General features: G+C 34.4%; 1 protein-coding gene across 1 annotated transcript; it reads right to left on the bottom strand.

Annotated features, from left to right (window-relative positions):
* Nucleotides 1-650: 650 nt before the first annotated feature.
* On the bottom strand, nt 651-25,634 carry LOC145679054 (uncharacterized). The gene is made up of 3 exons (XM_081749652.1): nt 25,299-25,634; nt 15,027-15,104; nt 651-2,534 (listed from the first exon to the last, which is right to left on the bottom strand). Exons 1-3 carry the CDS (start codon nt 25,632-25,634, stop codon nt 651-653), a joined length of 2,298 nt encoding a protein of 765 aa, XP_081605778.1.
* Nucleotides 25,635-26,050: the final 416 nt, after the last annotated feature.

Genomic DNA, 26,050 nt, shown 5'->3' with positions numbered 1-26,050 from the left:
TAAGCTTATTAACTCTGGTTTTCACGAAAACATGAAGAAGAATGGTCATAAAGCACTTCATATACTAAAATTGTTGTTACGAGTTCGAAACAAAATGTCAAAACTGATAGAATATTAACAACCATATTGTGCGTTCTCTGTGTGACTTACTACAATATGCTTCGTCTGTACATTTTACTTACATGAAGGTATTAATGCTTGAACTTTACATAGCTATATACGATATTGGATTTTATGAACATTTCTTGCTTTTCATGACTATCACATTCAAAAAAGGATCCCGATCATTAGCGATTTCCATTCTCAACATAGTCATTAACATGTAAAACCTTAATCTAATACACAAATTTCGTCATTCTGCTTTGTATTGAGGTTTTACGAATGAAGGTGAGATAGTACAATCAGATTTTGTTAGCTATCGTTAAATAACCAAGAGACAGATAATCTCGCTCAAAACTATAGGCCTTTCATCTCTCCCTATCGATAAGCAGAATTCAATCAAGCAAATATAAATATTTTCCCTTTGTTTGAGATCTTTATTTTCCAAGCTAATCGATAAGTTATCGTACAAAATTGTGGTAATATTGATCTGTAAAGAGCGGTCAATTGTCATGGTATGAGAATAAGACTGTGTCTTGTATGGCTCACATTTAATTTAAGTTGTCTTCTAAATTTATGTTCATGCTTCTACTAGAATTTAAGCTAATCTCTACTATAAATAAGATTATAGATACAATAAAACCTATTGCTAGGAGTACGAAACAACCTATGATGTCTTCTAACATTAGTGGACGAATTTTCTCATATGCATTATTTTGATGTTTCATAAATCTCAACATAAATTGGTATTGGTACAGCTTCAACAATTGTTCATAGATCCCTGCAGAACATATAAAGTTCAGAAATTCATTAAATGTTTCAACTAGAAGAGAGTTTCTACTGAATGCAAATCCTAAGTAACAAGAGAAGACATTCTCTTTCATCACGTGTAAAGTTGACAATATTGTGTCATCCAAATAATGCGGGTATGTGACATATCCTGAAGGCAGCACTTCTACTAAAAATGCTAGTTGACGCTTTCGAGCTAAATCATTAAGCACTCGGTAATCTTCAGAAAAGATATGTCTTTGGCTTAAGGCTTGAACTAACGGATCTTCCGAATAAAAAACTAACTCTACCCACGTAGCATCATCGGTTCCCCAGCGTAGGTCGGAATTTACGAGCTGTTGAATGGTGTCAATCGGTGGCTCTTGTAAGGGAAATGTAAGAAACGATACAAGATTACAGTTGTAAGCTGTTATCAGTAAACAAGATGTGAAAAACATACATGTAATCAACTGTTTTATTACTGATGTCCCATCATATTTGATTGCCCAACCAAATGTTATTCTACTAGTTTCTGAAAGAGAATACCAGTAATCCAGATATGGATTTCGGGGATGAAACTCGTTTACAAAATGATGAAGAACGGAGCAAGTATATAGAAGAATTGAGCTAAATAGTATAAAACCACAAATTGCTAACCACACTCCACTGGAAAGGGGCGCAAATATTGACCAAGTATTCTGTTTACGTTTTGGAGAAGGAGTAACATATTTCACTCTTAATTGATTAATAGTAGTGGATACATCATAATAGTATTTGTTGAACTCTGTAACGTAAACTGCTGGTGCCCCAACGTGATAATTTGAAGTTTTCATGTTACCAAAGAATGAATCAACTGATGCATTGTCTGTTGTTTCACCAAAATTAGTGGTGATGTCTACTTCCCACGAAAAGTTATGTCTATTTGCAAATTCTTTTAAGATCATATAATCCGTTCCATCATATGAATTATTATTTAGTATAGCACAGGGATAATATGGAATCAAAAGTAAATTAATAGTTACTCCGTTTAAATTTTGGAATTTGTTCTTCTGTACGATCTGTTTGTTTATAAATTCGTTCTTTATGTCTGATATTTCATGAGTTCCAATGAGTTGTAGATTGTTTCCTAGTACTGGTGTTACTAGGGTACATCTTCGAGAATATGCTAAATTTGAACGTTGTAAAAGATATGTTAACGGGAACAATCTGCTCCATTTACAGTTCACAAAATCATACTCATTACTAGAATTGACCTGTAAAATTATAATTATTCTTATTTTTCTTTGTAAAGCTTGTACACTAGCTTTATAAAGAATTTCTAAATTGTTACATAGGTTTTCCTCTGAGAGTACAACTTTGTCGCAACTTCCATTAAATGTAGCTGCAAGTACACTTTTACTCAACTCCACTGAATTCGGCGTAGTCATGGAAATGTGAACAGCAGGAATATAATTGTTAAAGACATATTTAGCTTCATATTCAAGAAGTTCATAGTTAATAAACAATATACCATTCTCTTCAACTTCATGAGTTTTAGTAGCAAGTAAATATTGAAAATATAATCCACAAGACTCTTCCTCCTCCAAAACGTTGAAAGGAAGTTTCCCCTGAACATAATTCAGTGTTACAAGAAGCATACTTGTCACAAAATTTCCTTCCATTTCTACCTGGAAAATAAAATAAATGCATGATACTTCAGGATGTATAACTTCGTTTTATTGTAAGACTTGTGAGTTAATATAAATTTGTTCCATTATATTTAATTATATTGCCGCACTAACAAAAACGTATTACTCCTATGTTCAATCAAAACTGGAATATATGCTGCTGTGATCTGGAATCCATCGCAACAGCAATACCGATCCCAACTGGAGAAAGTCCAATCTAAATTTATCAAATACTTGGCATAGAAGAATACTTGATTCTATTCATTTTACGAAAACTGTTACATTAATATACAACTTTTGTAACCCTACACTGAAGAAAGGTGAAATGTGATAGATCTATTTTTCTCCATAATAATAATAATCAAAACGAGTTTATTATTGCAGACTACAGTATATAGGTCTAATATCGATCCTAAATTGTCATATATCGACACTTAAAACTTGTGTTGACAACTCTGGTCTGTTCTGTTGCTAAAATGTAAGAAACAATGTATTATTGAAGTTACCAATCTGGAGAATGTGATGTAATGTGCATTGCCATCTCTAATATAAACTGTAATATGTTAAAGAAAAATATTGTAAATTTAGTTTGTAATACAGCAACATTATAATTGGGCTTATGCATGTTGTGTTGATCAGAAATAAATAAATAAGTAATCAATATTTATTTTGCAAATATGGACTAGGTTATTGTATTTCTTTATTATTGCTTTAAATCTTCTGATAAAGAAGGATTGGTGTACTTAGATGAAATATTAAAAATTAAGTACAAGTATATCGTTTTCTTAGGTACAAGTTGTACAATATTCTTAAGTTATAAATAAAAATAAAATGTCCAAAGAAGAGGCAATCAATATATCGTACTGAGGTGAATGAAATAATATACGTAAGCATGGTTTTTGAGAAAGTAGTAAAAAACGAATTTCTTTGTAAGTCTAAAAGTCGACGTTGTACGTGAACCGTGATACTTATTGAAATGGAACTAATATCTGCTAAAAATACGCTCTTTTTTATGACCTTACTAAGGTGATAGTAAATAATATTTTAAGTCTATTAATAATACCCTAAAATTATCGTTATCTATTAAATTTTAATTTCTGTTTAACTATATGAATGCCCTTCTTTCCAGATTTAGAACATTTTTTGCTTTAATTAAAGGTAAAAATATGTCCAAAGCAAATCATTTTTATTAAATAATGTGTTCGATGAAGGCAATGATGCATTGCCGAAACTGTAACATTATTTATTAATGAAAGCAATGAAACAATGCCTAAAATGTAATACTATTAATTACTAATAAAAGCAATGAAATAATGCCGAACCTGTAACACAATTATTTACTGATGAAGGCAATGATACAATACCAAAACTATAACACTATTATTTATTAATGAAGGCAATGAATGATAGATTGCCGAAACTGTACTGCTATTATTTATTAATGAAGGCAATGATACAATGCCGAAGCTGTAACGTTATTATTTATTAAAAGTGATTTGCTTTAGTCAGATTTTATTTTTTATTTAAAGCTGTTTAACTAAAATATTGTGCGAAAGTAAGATATATCAGGTAGTATTGAGCCTTTTGAGCAAGAAATAGCGTTAGAGTCCCAAATCTCAGATAAGTCATAACAGGTCTAACCTAAAATCATTTGATGGTTCATAGTTCAAGCTTGTAGATGTGTAAACGAGGTGAAATTCTTTATCAGACGTAAGGTATTGAGCCGTGAAGATGAGTGAAATTTTTGTTAAATCTGCACTACAATTTACTTCCAGAAAGGTACAAATTTTGCGCAATCGTGTGGGCCTCCAAAAGTTCAGTAATAGTTTAGACAACCTGAAGTTTCAGTCCTTGGATCACAATGAAATGAGTAAAATATCACACATAAACTAAATTCTCACGCGTAGTTATTGAGAAAATAGAAAACGCAAACTTTTGTGGTGCTAAGATTTTTTTTTTTTTTTTTTTGTTTTGCCAATAATAATCGACAGTTCTTTGTTCAAAGAAATTTTTATCCCCTTTCAGTAATTTATTCATAGCAAAAACGATTGCCAATATGTAAATTGCATCTATTAATGTTTTCCGAACGGTGAGACATGTACTCTTTTGCGCACATATTATATTATTTAGAACGTTTAATCTCGTTCTTGCTCTTGTACAACATTTGTGGTAAAGAAATGCAGAGGTCTTATTAAACGCTTGTAGGGACATGGGTTTAGAAGTAAATGCAGAGAAAACTAAATACATGAAAGTTCGTGGGGATCGTAATACGACAAATTATGGATGCGTTAAAATATCGAATAATACCTTTGATATCTTCTAATATCTCTTCAAATATCTAGGATCAATATTAACAGACGAAAATCATATTCACGAAGAAATTAAATGTCGACTGAAAGTACGGAATTCGTGTTATTATTCAGTTCAAAATCTCTTGTCATCGCGAATTCAGTCAAGGAATTTGAAGCTTAAAATATATAAAAGATAACCATGCCTGCGGTTCTGTATGGTTGCAACACATTGTCGCTTACTGAAAGCAAAAATGGTTATACCGTTGGATTTATGGTAAAATTTGCTATTAATAAGGTGTCATGGTTATGCGTTTTGTTTAAAACTTTTGTCTGATTCAAAATGGCGGATTTGAACATGGCCGCCATCAAGGCAACTCTTACCATAGTCCTAATATTTATCCACCTGCTTTTTATTTAATTATTATCATTAACACAAAATTTACAAGGTGGGGTAAAGGACTAATACATATGCTGCAACAATAGTTAATTTCCCTGTAACTTTTTACCAATTGCGCGTAAATCAAAATTAACGTAACCATTGTTTTTCTGATTAAATTTGCGCCTTAAATCATGTATCACATGACCCTATTCCTATTTTAAAAACTTAACCTTAATTCAAAATGGCGGATTTCAAGATGGCCGTCGTCAGGTATACCCTTACTATATAACTTCCTCCTAGTCCTAATATATACCCATATATTTGTTATTCACCTTTTGTCGTTACAAGAGGTCTTACAGAGCTTTTATCTCCAACTGTATGAAGACTATTCTGTACTTCCATGTGATGTTCTGGTAGCTGTATCTCCTAAACCCCTGGAGCTTCGCACCTACAACTTCACTGAAATACTGACCACATTTAGTACTACTTTCTCATATGTGTCGCAGTCAGCAACTCGATTCACCCAAACGTAAGGTTTACTTGTCAGTTGGGCAGGTCATGTAGCGAGAATGGAAGAAAGTAGGAACGCTTTCAAAGTCTGAACTGGAAGACTAATCGGAAAACGTCCATTAGGAAGACCTAGGCGCAGATGAGAGGACAATATTAAGATGGATCTCTCAGAGATAGGAATACAAAGTAGAAACTGGATCCAGTTGGCTAAGAATAGAAGTTACTGGGGAGCTTTTGTGAACGCGGCATTGAACCTCCGCATTTCTAGGCCATAGGCTTAGTTATATAAATTAAAAGCCGCAGCCATTAGCAATGTCGACTATTGCACTATATATTGATATGAAATTATATTAAACAAAATTGATATAATACACTATAATTGTCATTGTCACAACCGAAGTTGTTAACCAAAATGGCGGAGGCATATTGCTCGAAATCGCCCGTGTTAAACTATTTGTTATACAGCTAAAATTATTGTAAATATGAATATTAGTATTGTCAGAGATATCCACACGCATTAAAATTTTTATCACTTTGAAAAAGAACTACAAAATAACGTTTGTTATGAAAATAAAACTGTATTAAACCGGAGTTCTAGATGGTTCTTGCTATAACGACTCCATGTTGCCTCGAACTACTACAGAAAATAAAAAACAAATGTGTAGTTAGTCACATGTTGTGAGAATGACATTGCAATTTATTAAAATTTTTGACCTTTCTAACATTTTTCACCATACGATTATACCACAATGGATATGAATATTATTACAATGTATATTTACCTGATGTGTATAAACTGATAAACAAGTATTTTGAAACTTAGAACAATAATTTTCCCAGAACAAATTGTTATTTTCTGTAATTTGTCAATATAGTATAATGCTGGGTAATCTATGTATAATGTAGAAATATACACTTTATGATTGACACATATTATTTTCCCCCCTGCAACGCGTCTTCTTTTACACTGCCATATTGACTGAAGCAAATAGTCTGATCACTGCTATTCTTATAGGACAATTTAATTTAAAACTATAACGAAAGCTATCAAAGAAGCATATATATCAACTTGCTTGATATATTACAAGGTAAGCAGAAACGTCAAGTTTGTATTAATCTCATATTTCAACAGTAAATTCCCAACTTCATTTCGGCTTGAATCATTTCCTAATAAGATTTGTATTTACCTTAGTTGGGTATCTTAATGCTTTCAGTCATCAGAAATGCATTATTGTTTGACTAAAACTACAGGAAAATTGTTTAAATTTACATGTTAGTATCTAAACATATTTGTATATTTATAAAAATAGGAAACCTGGGTTTATGACACTTCCTATATCTGATAGGTAAGACGAAGAACATTTTTGTTTATTCAAAAGAAATTTTGTTTCAGAAATGTTACTGTATTATTTTTCATATTGAATGACATACTGATTCATATATTTTATCAAGGATTGTCAACACCACTGTTAGTATTTCTCAGAAAAGCGAAGTGGATCAATTCGTACAAGAAGCATTTCTCATTGATCACTTGATGAATATTCTATCATTAATCTCAAGAGGATTCTAAAGCTCTTAGGCATTTTTTAACCTGTTAGTTTGAGTTTGTTGAATACCATTTGTATTCAGAAAGCTATAAGAAATAGCAATAAACTTTATCACTTATTACTTTCAATTTCACGAACAAACACCAGGTAAACGATAACGACGTAAATAAACTTAATATTTTGAGTACCAGGTTTGAGCGGAAATATCCTGGTAAAACAAATATTTGAGTTGGATATAAATATTTTCTTATAATATTATTTCTAGACTTTTAATGTATTGATACCAGGCCAGCTACAGAGTAAAAAGAGTGACATCCTTATAAAACATTCATATACTAAACAATGAAAATGAATGATTTTATCCATATTTCTTATGGGAACTCGGGTCCCATTTCATGTAGCATATACAGTATTAATGACTATTCTGTGGATACAGCAGATTTAGAAGTATTACACGCATTTCTACACTTGCACTTCACTATAAACCGTATGTAATGTTATGTAAATATCCTTTATTGTATTTTATACGAAATCGTTTTCATGAGTAAATCAAAAGATACTAGCACATATATTTATCAATTCAATGGAGATATCGGGAGTTGGAAAGATGTTGACAAACGATCACGTAGCAACAGTAATGACAAGCCGTTAGGTCTCGACGTGTCAGGGCAGACTTTTATACTACGTGAGGAGCAGTAGAACCTCAGTGTACTGTGAACTGGTAGTGAGTGATAGTGTCAAGTGGGCGACCTCTCTGATTTCCAAACAATGCAAGTTGATGGCGCTTGGTTACGTCGTACGAGTGTGACGGAGGTAACAAGTCTATTCACTGTGTTGAGAGGAACAGTGTCCAAGGTGATGACAGCCTACAAAACCACATCAGCGAAGGCCAACAGTGATCGGAGAAATACTCTCGCTGACAGATTCGCCAAATATTGGAAAGCAGGTCGATCAAAACTGTCGTGTGACAGTGGAACAAATGACAGAGAAATTTAAGCAGCAGTTTCCACAGCCGTATAGATAATCAAAGTCCGTCAAATGTTACATGACATGAACACACGGGATTGGGTTGCAGGAGCAAAACCACTGATAACGGAACATAACGGTTTAGCATGATGTTAATAATGGCGCGAATAGGCAACATTGTAACTGTGGTAGTTATGACCTTTTGTCATTTATGTAATGTAGGGGAGGTGGGGGCATAATGGACAGCTTTTGAATGAAATTGAAATAGCAACGTTGCTATGAATGGAAAGTCGATGATTTTGCACCACGATATTCTTTAGTCACTCTTCTACCTATGTAAATAGGTGGAAGGCGTGAAAGTTTTACCAAACAAGTTGAATGTGCAAATAAATGGACCTAGTGTGAATAACCGTTTTACCCCAACCCTCTGGGAAAACGGACCCATCCTTGGAATTAGGGTGTATCGAAAAAACTTTTTTTCGAAATCCGGTTACGGGTAGTGCGGATTTTTGGCCAAATCGCATCAATAAAAAGTATAAAAAAATCTCAACTCGATCAGACAACTCCTTCTGCTGCCGAGTAGAGCCCAAATATTAGAAAAATCAACAAAAGATTCACTTTTCAACTGATTTTTCAAAAAAAAAATCCTATATTGTTCGGTCTTTTAAATTATTGAAATAGCATTGGAAAGGAGAAATAAATACATAAAACAAATTTGTTACGGTTATTTCTGTACACCACAAGCATAAAAACCTAGTTAATTATTTGTAAAAATGCACTGATTTTCTGGCGTATCGTACAATTAAATTTTAATATAAAATTATTGAAGTCTCTTGAATAACGAAGAAAACACTTTAGTGCTAAATTCTAAGAGCAGTAATAGTAAAAATAATTTGCTCCCAATGCCGTATGCATCTGTTTATCACACTAGATCACCTGCCGCCCACGTCTTCCCGAACGCCTCTTCTCTTGTACTTGCCCAGCTGAAAGGATCTGTCTTATAAGTCGCCAGTAGTCAACCAGCTTTGTCGAACGTGATTGTGGCTGCTTGAGTTATTTATTAGTGCTGTAGGAAATTTTAACTAAATAATTTGTTTTCGTGTGAAGTGCAATATGTAGAAGTGAGAACAGTGTTTCAGTTGTGTTAAGTACTTTTTATTAGGAAGAGAGTGACAGATACGCTGACGTTATGGCATCAGCAGTTATGTCGTTATGACAAGTTTGTTACGGTCTGACGTTAGGAATAGCATTATAGGGACACCCAAGGAATTGGGTAGAACACAGATACCAACCTTTGAAATGTATTGAGACAATACCTATGGGAGCGAGAAGAAAAAATGAGAATTTCGGGATCCCGGAAAGAGCCTTCAACAAAGAATTTATCTTCTATCGTCGCCAGGAAGATTGTAGAAAATTGAGATTACGCCTCAATCTTGTGGTTCTTTGATCTAGAAGAAAAGGCACTTAGGCCTCTAGCACTGGCACTTTTCTTCCTTTTTCGCAGTTGCAGGCAAGAGGATCGGAACACTTACAAAAGGCTATATCAAATGAAATATTTTTGGCAGACTGTTGAAAATCAGCAATTCGTTTCACAGAAGTTTGGAAACCGGACTTTGCTGAGTTTTGCAAGTCACGGACAATATATTATGGTACTTCAATATCATTGCAACAATCCTTCTGACACTGAAAATTGCTTCGCCGCTGATTTAAAAAGTGATATAACAATAATGTTAATGCATAAGGAATATAACGTCCAAAATCCCATGAAACAAGTTTTATTATTATTATTATTATTATTATTATTATTATTATTATTATTATTATTATTATTATTATTATTATTATTATTATTTACAAAATATACAGACGACATGTGGGAGACGTTGGACCAAACCTGGATTTCGTTACAAATATATCAGTGTGACAAACTACAAATAAGAGAATACAATAAATTGTTAAGAATGACGATTTTATTATCATGAGAGCAAGGGATGACATAAGAAGTTACAAAATGATCTTACTTAAGCAGTTCAAACAAGATGAATGGTAAGAAATAGATATAAGAGGAAAGCAATTTCTCTCCATTTTCAAAAAAAAAATCTCGTAAAAAATACTTGTATTACATCAATACGTGTGGTGATCGATAATTGTTAGCCTTCAAACGAGATCAAACAATGCTGAAACTATGAGCCAATTCTGATCAAATTTGGTTCGAAGGGGGGAGGCTAACAAGTTAACGGGTTAGCCCTCCCTTCATAGTTACTTGTATTACGTCAATATGCGTGGCGATCAAACGATTATGAAACGATTTGAGCTAATTCCGATCAAATTTGTTTCAATAGGGGGGCTAGCAGGTTAACCTGTTAGCTCCCTACATAATTACTTGTATTACGTCAATACGCGTGGTGATCAAACGATAATTATTGGCGATCAAACGCGATCAAACGATGATGAAACGGTCTGAGCCAATTCCGATGAAATTTGGTTCGATAGGGGGGGCTTAACAGGTTTACCTCTTAGACCCCAACACATAATTAATTGTGTTACGTCAATATGCGTGACGATGAAACGATAATTGTTGACGATCGATGTTCGAAGGTGGTGGGTGAAAAAACGACAGAACTTTCTTGGTTATCTTTATAATACACCGCTGCAGCCTTTCTGTAGAGATAACACACAAAAATTGGATTTTATGCGCCTGGAAGCGTAAAATACAGTAATGATCATGACATCGCATCACATTTAATTCATATTCTTAGGCGGCTCCTATTAGAACCTTGTCCTCTGCATTCTCTACAAAGTGCACGGCATCTATCGAGAATAATAAACATTCAAATAAAATGCTTCTATTAACGTTCTGGCTTTGCGAATTTAACTTGTAACTTCCTGTAATAAAACAAGTTTCCCCCTCTCACTAGTTGTGAACCAAATGCCACACACATTTATTCACATTTGCAAACGTCAAATACAAATATATCACCCACGACACAATATGTTACGTTGCGAATTTTGGATGTTTTATATCTGGACACTACACAGGGGGAATCGGTTTTACACGAGTTGAATTACAAAGAACTTGGTTGCAGCAGTAAACAAATCTTGGCATCTTATTTGCGGAACAATTATCACGGAGAATAATCATTGGCTGAACAGTAACAAACTGATACAAAACTACCTTTATGGTATGAAGGGCTACACATAAGTACTATAAGCGGGATATTTTTGGCCAGCAGTAAATGGATCATTGAATCTTCTATTACTGCAGCTGATAAAGTTATTAAATACCTGAAGGAAGTTTATTTTAGTCAAGTTTATGCTGTATTTATGTTAGTACTAGATGATTTGGTTTCTCTTGACACAAAGAACTAACGCGAATGCCACTAGTAAAAATTACCCACGCTTGAATAAATGTTACATTGCGCTTTTTAAATTAATTAATTAGAGAGCACTGAATCTAATGAAAATATTTCTGAACATATCTGTGCATGGGGTCACCGCACCTGAAGTTTGGGCTCTTTGAAGCACTGTTTATGCCAATGGTGAAAGTGAACACTTGATAAATTTCAAATTACGCTTTACATAAGAATTTGATAATTTTTAATTCAATAGAACTCTTTAAAACATATTTGTCTATATTACCACGAGAAAAAAAGCACTAAAGCTGAGTCCTTTGATCAGAAATGCTTTCTGATTTATGGATAATTTATTAAACTCTTTCTTACATGAAACAACAGTTAATAACATGGTAATCATTGATCATTTTTCTGTAACTTCCTGAAGCAAACATTAAGGACATGCAGAAGTTGCAAGTTTCAGAACTTTATCTGTCTCTGTTCTGTTACCAGAAAATATTTTAGGATTGTTTCAATTAATATTGTCAAATATTTTGCTCAAAAAGTGAGGGGAAAACTACAGTTCCTATGAGCCAATCCCAGGAGAAAAATGAAATATCTAACACTGACTTCTCATCATTAATCTTCACATTTAATTGTTAGTCTATTAACAGAATATCATTTGTTCATGAATGTGCAATACATAAGTATAAATGCTATCTGAGATCCATTCGAAAAATCTTTTTGAATCCTATTTGTCCTTAAATTGTGTATTTGAATCGAAACTAAATAATGAAACAAGTCGACCAAAGTGCTGTGTTAAAAAAAAATAGCTCAAGCGGTTCATTCGACTCTTTTTCTTCCCTCTCTCTTTATAACAAGCATTTCTATCAAAGTAAAGTGATAAAAACTCCTTGTAAAAAATGATAATTTTAATCAATTCTTTGTTTTTGGCATTTTAAGAATACACGATGAGAAATTAAAATACTTTAGACTGGCTCAGTTTCTCCTTTAGAAGCTCAATTTTAAAAAAATGCTTGGACCACGTCAACAAATATGTAGTGGGAAGTTTATATACAAAGTTTTGTTGAGTTTCGTTAAGTTGATGGTCTCGTGAGATACTCAATGAGATATGGTAATGAGTCTGGTAATGAGTCTGAGGGATGCCCAAATTCGGATTTTTAATATCCGAATTCCGGATAGTAAAATCGAATAAACGCAGATTTCGAATAAAGTGTTGATATGGAACGATATCCTGGTATCGGAGAAAATCTGGATTTCGCATAAAATTCAGATATCGGACAAATTCCGAAACTCGAAGGAATTCGGAAGTCGGACAAAAATTCTATTTTATTCATAATTCGTATGTAAATCATCGTTATATTTCAATATAACTGGGTGAAAGATAACGTAAAACACTACTTGTACGAACACAGATCAACTAAGGTATTTCAGAACATTGTATATGTCCAACAGCATTGCAGCCTCTCGATCCAGTACAGGCTTGCTTTTATAAAATCATTCTGAAATTTTAAACAGTTACTTATCATATCGAAGATTCTTATGTTTTTGATTCTTTATTGGTCAGATAATTTTTCCTAGGTTTAAGGCATGGATGATGTTACAGTTTACGGTCCACCATTTTGAGGAGTTTCCTGACATACTTACTTGTTGATTTTTTTCTCATATGTAGACACTAATAGGAAATGCACACATATTTTCTCCATCGTATGCGCGTCTACATCTTCTGTCTGCCGAAACAAGTCCTTTACCAGATCGTTTTTGTCTTCATTACTCTTTCTCTGTGTTACAAACAGTGTTATCAACTGTCCGGTTTTCCACCCTACATGTCGGTTTAACTAAATATTACCTGGCGCCTGGTTCATTAGTCTGATTGGACTGCTTTCGTTTGGTCCTTTTATTTACTAGAGTTACACTATACATATATTAGCTAATAACATGTTGGTTAATTTTGTAATTAAGTCAGTACTTCATAGAAATCTGTTAAAGTGGCCGGAATCCAAATTTAATGAGCATTGTAAATCATTATATGTATTTTTCCATCAAGGAACACTTACATAGAAAAGATTAACGGAAGGATGAAACACGTATGAAGCAATAATAGACTGTTGATCTTTGAGTGTATTTTCATATTTCCATGTAATGTATTGCTTTTTCTAGAATATTTAAGAAAGCTAAGAGTCAAACACGTTTTTGACTGTGCAAAATCTACTGTATGAAGAATTTGATTTTGTAAAATAATTAGTGTTCCCCACGAGACAAGAAGTAGGTCTACGTTTCCAGATTTGAAAAAGAAATAAAAATTCTAATCTCGTATTAGATCTCAAAGACCGTTTAATGTAACATAATTCACAATATAAAATATATTAATTGATTAAATGATTGTAGAAACATAATATAAATCTTTCAGTTTTACGTCTTGCGATTATGCCAACTAGGCTAAAGGAGACGGCGAGGATCAAAATGATTGAAATGGTAGAATGAGGGAACTGGGAGGAAACAAAAGAACCCGGAAAAATCACCGAGAGCCTGGATTGATCTAGAGACCCCACACAGCAGAGGTAAACGCTTGACCACTGCGTCACCACTTCTCTGTACTAACATATTGAAGATTATAAGTAAGATATGTAAGTCATTATAATATGCTCCAAAAACATAACGTAAGTCACGATGTTTGATGTTACCCTGTGTTCACATGTTCAGATTTGACCCCTTCTTGAATTAGTCTACCACACAGAACAGCCGCTAAAACGCCTACCCATGCGTAAAATGTAATCACTTAAGTTATTTTATACGTAACTTTGTGCAGTGAGTGGGAGAGGAGGCGAAGCTCCTAAGTTAAGTGCTGATTATGCGGCTGCACTGCCTGCATATAAGCAAGACGGAAGGACTTTTTTTTAATCGAATGAAAGTGACTGATTTGATTCAAGAGCGAGGAGACTCCGCAGTAGGTTTTTGTAGTATTGTGGGTATTCAGTCACATTCATATAAAATTATTATGAAGAAGAAATCGAATACCTTTTAGTGGACTTCACAAATTTGAAACTTAAAAACACCTGACATAGGGTAAGTCAAAAAGGACATTAAAACTTTGAATACATATCGAAATTTATTGAGATTACTTTCAGTATCGAGAGAGGTGTCAATTTGTAGCAAAATAATTCAAGTTCAACATTAAAGTTTCACTTTGGTTCGATGTGACTGCCGTTGGTAATGTGGAAAATATCCCACTGGAATCGTATTTCTTCCCAGACTCGTTCCGGCTGATTGGGCATAACTTTTGTAATCGCAGTGCAGATGCAAGATTGTCTGGCAAGGGCGAAATATACACTCGATCCTTAAGAAAACCCCACAGTACAAAATCCACAGATTCCAAGTATGGGGAGCGAGGTGGCTAGGCAATTGGACCAGCACATCGGGAAGCAAATATCAAGGAAACCTCGAACTTCCTCGAGTAAATGAGGCGGTGCACCGTCCTGCTGGTAGCAATAGGTCATGTCTTGTTGTTGTTCGTCTTCATTTACCTGAGGAATTAAAAAAAAATCTCAAGTTACACGATACCAATGACATTGTTCTCCATGAAGAAAAAAGGACCATATAATTTAAATTTGCTTGGGGCACAAAACACATTTACCTTTCAACTGTCATTGACCGTGTTCAGCGGTTTGACGTGGGCTTTCGCTACACCAGATTCTACAGTTGTGCATGCTCACTACGTCACTGATATGAGATGTACTCTCATCACTGAAGATAATTGTGTTAATGAATGACTTGTCTTGCTCTATCCGATTCAACAATTCCACACAGAATTCTTCATGAGCAACCTTATCTACGTCAGTAACTTGTTTTATCATTGCAAATATGTACGATTTCAAGTGCAAACGTTCACGTAGCACTCGCCAAAACTTTCTTTTGCGGAATGGTTGTCTACTGAAATCGGAGATTCTTCACGTTGATTTTCTGGGACTACGGACAAAGCTGTTCGACAACAGCAGCAGCAACGGGCAGGCGATCTGATGATTTCACGTGATGAATAGAACAACCAGTCTCAACAAAGTTCTTGTGCCATCTATAAATTGTAGGACTGCTTGGAGATTCTTTACCTTCTTTATTACGAAATAAACGCTCAATGGCTGTTGGATGAAATAACAACTAGAGGTCTGCATGTGCCAGAATTTTTAACCCTGGCCCGTCCCAGCCCGTCAATTTACAATGTAAGACCCGACCCGAGTCCGAAATATGTTTTAGCATTTAGGTCCGAGCCTGGCCCTAGCTCGTGTGATAATCAAATGAGCCCGAAATAAGCCCGAATTACAGAAACTTAATAATTAATTCAAAATTGTATTTTATTTACAGCAATTAGAGGTTTAATTTTGCAGTTGTACTTCAAAAGTTCTCGAGAAAGAACGGTGCAATATATATCGTTGTACAGTATTTACAAAGTTAGTACCGAGAAATATGGTTGTACATTTAAAATTTCACGTCCAGAGCCCGGCCCAAACCTGAAGTGATATATGCTTTGTAGGCCCGACCCCGTGCAGACCTCTAAACAACACACAAAGAGCACGCTCCGCACCAGTGAAAATAGCAATTTTAACAATGCACTATGGTGGCTCTCGCGGTGACGGAATGGGGTACTACGGCACTACGAGAGTAGAACTTGAAGCGTCTTGCCACGAATTGACACTTATATTTATTCTCTAAGTTATTTCAACACATTTTATATGCTTACAAAGTTATAGAGTCCTTTTTGGCTTACCCTGTATATTTACATACAAAACTTTCTTTCTAATATTTTTGAACTACATTTTAAATTGATTTAGGCCTACTTCTGCAATGTCACCGTGAAAGTAAGCACTCGAAGCCGTAAATAAATATGTTACTGTTATTCTTGCAATTCAAATAAATAATTTAAAATTTCAGCAAGTAGACTAATTAGTTATTAAGTTATGTAAGGCCAATTTAACCCTTTATTTGGCACTGTTGCTTTCAAGCAACATCGCATTCTGTTGCGTTATCTGCACAAATTATAACTTCATTGATTATTTAATTAGCATTATTGCTTTTATACAATATTCATATACATGATTTGCGGGTCGCTTATTTAGATATTTCTAATCTTCGTCAACAGGGGACAGACAAACTTAGTATTGTAAAAGCTTTATCTCCTACATTACGCGAAAGTTCCTTTTCTATTTTTTTATTTGTGATTTCTTGCTCTGTAGGAAAATATTTCAACGAAAGTGCTGCTAAATACTGAGAGTATTCTTATGGTATTTGACCATAATAGCGCAATGCTGCTCAGTAGCTACGCATAAGAGCTATTTTATGGCAATATTATTTTGAAATAAACATCCTGTATTTTGTAACCAAAGTAGAAAAAACACATTAAAAATTACGAAATTATGATCAGGAAAACATGGTTCAAAAATAAAAACAAACTAAAAATTTTAATGGTAATGCTATCAATGGTTGCCAATTAAAGGGTTAAGGTGGAACATCCACAAGGTTCAGTAAATTCCGTCTCTGGTAGATTTATAAACTACGTGCATATTTTGAAGCTTCCCAGTGTATATGTATTTAACAAATTCATATAAACAAATATATAACAAGTATATTCGGCGTGGAATGGTCTAGAATATAGTATGTAGGTCTAGAATTTGGTGCTGAAATTAACTTTCGAATGAATTATTCATTTGATTTGAGTTGATTTCGAGTTAACGCCCATTTCAACATAGAGCAGCAATGTAATGCGAAATTTTTGGAAGTATTTGCTCGACCATGTTCAAAATCACAGCGTATACTCACCGACCCTTATATCCTGCATTGCATCCCTGATTTAGTGAGATATGCCAACTATAATTTTTATGAGGGTATACGCCGTATACTCTTTATTACACTCCTGTAACCTCACTATGTGAGCTGTAGACACATAGATTAACATGGGATCCGAACCCCATAAACTCCTATCGGAGATCTTCTATTCTTGTTCACCTCAACCATAGGTTGGTGGGCAACATGGAAATTCTAAAACTTCTCTCTTCCTTGGATTTTGATAAGGTCTTTTCTTCGTAACTGCATCTAAATATTCTATCCTTAGTCTTCCTCTTCCTAGTTTTCCTTCTGCCCTTCTTTCCATCAGCACGGTGATCCAATCGGAGTGCCGAATAAGATGGCCAAGCATGCTGTTTCTTCTTTTTCCTATTATCTTCATAATATGTTGTCCTTTATTGGCTTCCTTTGGTACGTCTTCATACCGGAAATAGAACCTCCAAAAGCCCATGACTAACTATACAGGCTGAAAACTACACAGGTATATCCACCGAAAAACTTTGGGAGGTGATTCTATATATGAAATGAAAGGCAAAATTCTAACAAACAGGGGTAGGAAAACGTCTCCCTTCAGAGTTATAAAACGCCGAAAATTCGAAAAATCGCATTTCTAAATACCCTAGTTGATACGCCTAAAACTTTGATACACTTTTGTTTCACGTAGTAATTTACGATTTAGTTACTTAATTGTTATAGCAGCTAAAGTACGCTAAAGAATTAGAACAGAACCTACATGTTATATGTGTAAAGGTCAGTTTCAAAATTTCATATTTGCTTGTGAAGCATAATATTTTAGAATACGTGCACATTAAGAAAAACATTGTGTCCTAATAAAAAGTTCATAATCTTTAAAATAAACCTCAAAAATACGCACTTATTTACTTATGTTGTTAGAGTTACATAAACCTAAATATATAGAGGAAGGTTACCAAAGAGCACGCACTTAATATCCATTTTCAAATAGGTCCGAAAGTAATGAAGCAAAAAATTATATAAATTGTACAAAATTTTAATTGAAGTTTAGGCTACATTGTAAGAAATAGAAAAGTTTACTACTAGATGTAGAAATGGAGATATACGTTAAAAAGTTAAAAAACTCAAATGCGTACTCTTAAGGACCAGTGTCCCAAAGAGTGCGTTTTGCGGTCCCTAAGAGGGCGCACTCAATACCTATCATACTTGAAACGTAAACCCCTTCGTAAACTTTAATTTACCCTAAGGTTTGCTTCCAATTGTTCGTATACAGGCAATTCTAAACTATTTTGCTTCCAACAATTTCTTCATTACATGTCCATGTGGTTTTAAAGAATTTATTATGAACGTACACGAAATTTAAAACATTAGAGAAAATCTTCGTTTAGTTTCACCCACAAATTATGATTTTTATGAGTAAAATTAATGATGATTTTTTTAAATTCTTAGTTCGTGGTTTCATTACATTAATCCACCAACTGGAAAAAAATCCTGAACAACACCTTTAGTGTATGTCTTTTTTAATTCTTAGTTTCTGGTTTCATTACAATCGTAATCGAAGCCATATTTCACTCAGCATCTTCCTCCAGAACACTTCCAGAATCTTTATTTTGATCATTTCCTCACTACTTAGGACATCATCATACCATGAAAGGCAATGGCAAACTACCATGGACCAAAGGCCTACCTTCGGACAGAACACCACATCATCATTGTAATTTAAGAAATTTTCTGAATTTAAAATACTTCTTATATATGATTTACAGTTGCTTCTTGAATCGAAGACAAACAATTACAAATAATTCTACAATCCATTCAAACATCATATTACAAACTTCATTACGAGATCTTCAAATTTGCTTCCAATTGTCACATTTTGTGCAGTTTTCCTTGTGAGTACTGCTTCATGTGAGAGAGACTTCAGCAGTCTCAACATAGTTAAGACTGCTTATAGGAATTCTCTGAAGACTGACACATTGAATGATTTACTGATAATTTCTATCAATGGCTCTTCATTTATGGACTTTGATTCGGAAACTGCAATCAACAACAGGTACTTCAGTGCAGAGAGAAAGAGAGAGCGGTACACAAACGTGAATTCTTAAAGTACTTTTTAAACATGTATGTGAATTGTCCAGTTCAAAACTGTTTAATCTGAATCTAATTGTATGGTTTTGAACCTTTATGCCCTGATGTAATCTCTTTCTTTGTCAAACAAAATGCCATATGGGAGGAGAACATCTCGTAATTTGTACGTAAGAGATACTGGCGACCATTATTTTTGGATTGGCGAGGGCGTCTGACTTTGAAATTTTGCGCCCTGTTTCAAGTAGCATTGTAGTTCGTATATCTTTATGCATAAATTAATTGATCTTATTTAGAGATATTAAATATGTACGAGCTCAACCTGCGTTTTCTACACAGCCCATCATTCACATATGAGCATGAATCTTCTTATCTTTCCTCACAACATCTGTACATGTCTCTTTACAGAAACAAGTGAAAGACGTCTTAAAAATCGGCAAGGGGTATCATAAATGGGAGATTTTTTTCGATTATTTTTTTTCAATGTTTTGCAGCGTTTGCAATATTTGAGTTTACTGCCGGTTGGAGTTTCTAATTCATGTATGATCAGGGTTTCTTTATTCTTGTATGCTGTATGTATTTGGTCTAGGAATTAATTCGTGCGGGTGGACAAGAGATGGCGCAACGAACGGAGCGTCCCACAGTTCAGTGTATCCACACATGTGTTGCAAACCCCTGTCATTGCGTATCGTTCGTAGTATAGGGCAGTGGATTAAAGCGTCAACAACACCAGTTTGTAGTTAAGTGAACATGGCGCAATTTGTGCCTGATAAAGTGTTTTTGCGGGGTGTCCTGCTGCATTACTTTAACATGCAGTAAAGTGCGACTGAAAGTCATCGTATTTTGGTGGAAGTGTATGGTGACCATGCTCTAGCTGAGCGAACGTGTCAGAAGTGGTTTGCACGGTTTAGAAGTGGTGATTTCGGCTTGGCAGACCAAGAGCGAGCTGGACAGCCAAAAAAATTTCAAGACGAAGAATTGACAGCATTGCTCGAGCAGGATTCGTGTCAAACGCAGGAACAACTTGCAGCAGCATTAGGCGTTGATCAAACTACAGTCTCCAAACGCTTGAAAGCCATGGGAATGATTCAAAAGATGTCACATTGGGTTCCACATGAATTGAAAGACAGAGACGTTGAAAGACGAAAAACCATTTGCGAATTGCTGCTTCAACGACAGAGCAGAAAGGGGTTTCTGCATCGAATTATTACGGGTGATGAGAAGTGGATCCATTACGAGAACCCAAAACGAAAAAAGGCCTGGGTGAACCAGGTCCATCACAACCAAAACGAGATATTCACTGTGCAAAGGTTATGCTGTGCATATGGTGGGATATGAAAGGTGGTGTGTTCTATGAGCTGCTGCAACCGGGTGAAACTATGAATGGAGAACGTTATCGACGACAATTAATACGTTTGAAGCAAGCTCTGGCCAGAACACGACCAGAATGGGAGAACAGACATGATAAACTTATTGTTCAACATGATAACGCTCGCCCACATGTCGCAAAACCGGTCAAAACCTATTTAGAAAATGTCGGATGGGAAGTTTTACCCCACCCGCCGTATTCGCCAGACGTTGCTCCTTCGGACTACTACTTGTTCGATTGCATGAACAACGATTTGATTGGACAGCGGTTTACTTCTTCAGAAGATATCGAAACATGGGTCTCTGACTGGATCGCTTCCAAGGATGAGGACTTCTTTCGCCACGGAATCCGTACATTGCCTGACAGATGGGCGAAAGTGGTGGCTAGCGATGGACAATATTTTTCTTAAGGTATTTATGTATTTTGTGTTTGTACTACAGCTTCAATGTGTGCGTACCAACCGCACGAATTAATTCCTAGACCAAATAATAAGCAAATACATTACACAGACACAATTAACTATAATGTCAGTGATATATGGACAAAACACTCCAAACAATAAAGATTCATCTTAGACTGGAGAAATGGTTATCTTTCGTTTTTCATTATCAATTGGCCATGAAACAAACGCCTGTACAACATCTGTATAGAAATATGTGGTGTTGGAATGTATAGCTCGTAGGATATGATGCTTTTTCTAAAAATTTCAAAACTTCCAGTGTGCCCCGAAAAAATGTAATAAAGAAATAACGGACATGTTTTTTTTTTTTAAAAAAAAAAAATATTCAATTAGAACTAGACCATCCACACAAGCTTTTGCACTCGATCAGTGATAATAGCATCTTTGTGATAATAGCCAATCCGCGAACTCACTGTCGAAAGGATTGGCCACAAATATATAAACATTCACAAACATAACTTTTCTAGCATTTTAATATATAGATTAAATTAACTAGGGTTTTTAAACAAACATTTAAAAGTACAAACATTTCAACTCGCTATTTGCTCTGAGTAAAACAAGTAGGCCAAAGTACAAAGGATTATAGAGAATGATGAAGGAAAGTATGCATGATCCCAAACCACCAATTTTAAAATATTCGATTAGAAAAATAAACCACTGAAAACGCTTGTTTAACGGTTATGAAGAAAAACAAAATCCTATTCTCACAAAATTCGATACAAGTGCAAATAGGAAGTTAGGCATACGTCATAAAGTTCTTTAAGTGTTACAAGGTTTGAAAGCTACTATTACAACACAGGAATTCGCTAAATTACTGTTTTTCTTTGTATTAACACGTATTTAAAACTACATTATTTAATGCTAAAATTAGAACTAAACCCACTAAATGCTGAGTGGTAGTATTTCCTGACATAATTTATTATATTCTTCTGTTAAAAAGAAAAACATTTAGTTACAATTTTTACTTTCTAAGATAGAAACAAAGTGGATTTCGCTTTACATTCTCAGGTGAACACACAGTAACGTATAGTTTGCCACGGAGTTTTAATCGTGGATTTATCAGATCTCCTTCTCGTGAAAATTCATATATAACTCACGTAATACCTAAAAATTGCTAGATACCCTTATTTCTGAATCCCTGGCTATAAGTGGTATGTGTTCTCGCCTTTAGAACCACAGACGTCGTTAGCGGCGGGGCCAGGGGGGGACGCGTGCCCCAAATTTTAGTCAAATATATTTAAAGAAGCTATACAACTTTGCATATAACTTTGCAAGTAGCTTTGCATATAACTTTTGTCGGAACGAGGATTTTGATTTTGATTCATCCGACCCCCCTCCCCTAGTTTTAAAAAGCTAACGACGTGAGTGTTAGAGCGAGAGATAACTCATATAATCTCACTGTTGAAAAAGAACATTAAGATCCAAAAGTCAAACATAAAACATCCGTAATTTCACATTCCTTCATAAAATTACATTAGTGCATTTTCTGTTTTAATGAAATATTTAGTGGTATACTAGCAGAATACCCGTTCTTCGCAAGGGTAGAATACGTTCCATTTTGGACATAAAGGGCTGTGCTTGGATTTAAAGGGCATCGCAACTATCACTGTTCGTCCCAGAGACACCGAAAACTATGGACTGGGCACTGATATCGGTCATTTTCGAAACTATATATATATATATATATATATATAGATAGATAGATAGATAGATAGATAGATAGATAGATAGATAGATAGATATATGTATATCCCTCCTCCGCATTTTCCCAAGTTCCGAGACTGAATTTGGATTTAAACGGCATCGGAAGTGTCAGTGCTCATTTATGCAAACCGGAAATTTATTCATCCGACACTAATATCGGTCATTTTCGATCATTTTTAAGTATCTCGCTCTCCCCCTCCCCTAAGTTGTACCGTTAAGATGAAATTATGAAAAGCATCCCAGGCCCGAACCTCATCAATGTGACACATTTGATCGAGATCGGTCTCGTGGTTCTAGAGTTTTGAAGTCAGAAACATAGAGACTTATATATCTATATCTATCTATCTATCTATCTATCTATCTATCTATCTATCTATATCTATATATATATATATATATATATATATATATATATATATATATATATATATATATATATATATATATATATATATTCACAGTATCACAACAAAAAGTACTTCAAAGTTGAGGTCTGATCTCAAACAGTTTCTGATTAACAATTTCCAGCAGGGTAATGAAAATTCTGAATAATACAAAGTTCAGGAAGCACAAATTGTGACTTCAGCTTATGAATTTCATTGAGAAGAAGAAACGAATGACCTTTATGTTCTGTTGACTTGGTCAGATTTGGAAAAGCAGCCGCACACACTGTCTTATTCATTTCTCAGATCATCAGAATAGGTTGTAATTAATTCCTTGATTGCTACACTGCCATCCAAAGCGTTTAGTTTCAGATGGGGTTTCGAAAGTTGGACAAATATGTAACTCTCATTATTTCTCACCGGGAACCCATCTGAGAGATAACTTTGTATACGATTATATCAAAAACTATTTTTTTTTAATGTTCTTGTTCAGTTTCTTCTGAAATGTTTCAGATGTCTCACAGCTACCATGATTAAATTTGTTGATTTTTTTTCCTTTTCCTTCCTATCTTTTTTTGAAAAAAAAAAATAACTGCCTTAATCCCAGTATTAGAAGATTTTTTAAAAATTATTCTTATGTGTTTGGACCATACATCATGCCCAGTTCCTCATTATTGCATTTATGCTGCGCTCGCAACCTATGTGACTAGCAGATCGACTGGAGGGATTTTTCTAGTAGATCATCTCTGTCAATTTTTTCCATTTTTGGTCAATAAATTGCCTATTCTCACATCTATCTAAAAATTATTGCATTTATGCCACTCTTGCGTCCATTTATCTAGTGAATGTATTTATATATTTTAATATTTCTATTATTATTTGATAATGTCATATATTCTGGAGGGATTTTTGAAATAGATCATCACTACTGATTTTTCAATTTTTTTAGTGAATAAATGGCCCATTGTCTAATCTGTAAGGAATTATTGCATTAATACTGCGCACGCATCCCATTTGTCTAGTAGGCACTTATACAGTATGTTTCAAATCTCATATTATTATTTAATAATTTCAGATCTTCTGGAATAATTTTTGGAGATTATCCCTTCTTTTTTTTTTTGTAATTTAAATGAATAAAAAAACCGTTGTCCCGTCTATCATGAATAATTGTATTTTTTCTGCGGACGCACCACATGGGTCTACAAGACACTCATATGTTTGATTTTTGTATTATTATTATTATTATTATTATTATTATTATTATTATTATTATTATTATTATTATTATTATTATTATTATTATCTTGTATTTATAGTATTTGTTGGAAACATGACAATGTGATTTGCGGAAGTGTAGTTTTAATTGACGAGCTGGCTTGACAGACGTCTGCTAAGGTAGCCCCTACCCCTGTTTCTTACTATTTCGCTCTGCTACCTGTCAATAGACTGACGTACATAGCCATTCCTACCCCGTTAGAACTTCCTACACTAACGCATAGCACCGTTTCAAAGTCTAAATGTAGAATCAACCTTATCTTTAGAAACATTAAGAAAGGAATCCTCTCACTGGCATCTTAACTCATGTTCTAAATAACCCAAGACACTTTTTCCTCAAAACCATAATTATTAAATTTGAAATAATTTCCATTATAAATAATCCTCCAGCTATTCCTAAACCTCCCATTAGTAAGAAGAAACTCCCTTGTATGTCCACTAATGCTAATGAGCGAAGGCTATTGTCATGTTCGTGTCTTAGAGAAAGAATCCGATGTATGGTCTCAAAGAAGTCAATAATATCAGCTTGCCATTTAACTATCAGACCAGAGTCTCTAAGAATCCTTAATAGCCTATTGAAATTATCTACCAAGCGAGACCCTTTTGGAAAATCAAACACTAAGTAATTTGACATTACCGCATCCCTCATTACACGAAGGTGTTCCAAAGTATCGTCATAAAGAAAGTAAATGTTATTTATATGACCAGAATGCATTCGATCTATCAGCACAGCTATTTCGCCATTCCTAGCTAATTTATTGATCCTTTCTTCATCACTAATTAACACGTATCTTTTACTTAGTTCACGTACCAACGGATCAGGTGAATCTTTGAAGTATTCAAACCAACTGTCACCATGATCAGCCCAGGACAATCCAGAGTGATAAAGCTCCTCAACTGTGTTGATCTGTTTGTCATAGATTGGACTAGTTAAGTACGAAACAAGATTTGAATTATAAGCTGTGATCAACATTGTGGAGGTCATGAAAGACCAAAATAATATATGTCTTACAGACGAGTACTCAGTTATTGGCGTTCCAAGGCCAACAGTGATACTGACAGAACTAAGCAATGCATATGACAAAGATAGATAAGGATTTCTTGAATGTGTTCTATGTACGTAGTATTGAATATTAGATATAATGCAAAGTAATATAGCAGAACAGAAAATGAATTTTAAGATTGCGTACCAGACAGTATTGGATAGGGGTGAAAGTATAGCCCATAAGAAAAATTTCCTTTCAGGTTTCCTAGTTAAAAAAACCTAAACTTCCTTTGATATAGGAAATACTGATATAAAAATGTTGTTGCGAGTCTTCAGAGAGATAATCTGAAGGTATTGATACCTGGTACTTTCCGCTTTTAATACACCCCATGAAGGATTTTATC

This window comes from Thermobia domestica, chromosome 2 (assembly GCF_964235325.1).
Source record: "Thermobia domestica chromosome 2, izTheDome1.hap1.1, whole genome shotgun sequence".
Taxonomy (NCBI): Eukaryota; Metazoa; Arthropoda; class Insecta; order Zygentoma; family Lepismatidae; genus Thermobia; species Thermobia domestica.
This window is presented reverse-complemented; position numbering and strand designations above follow the sequence as displayed.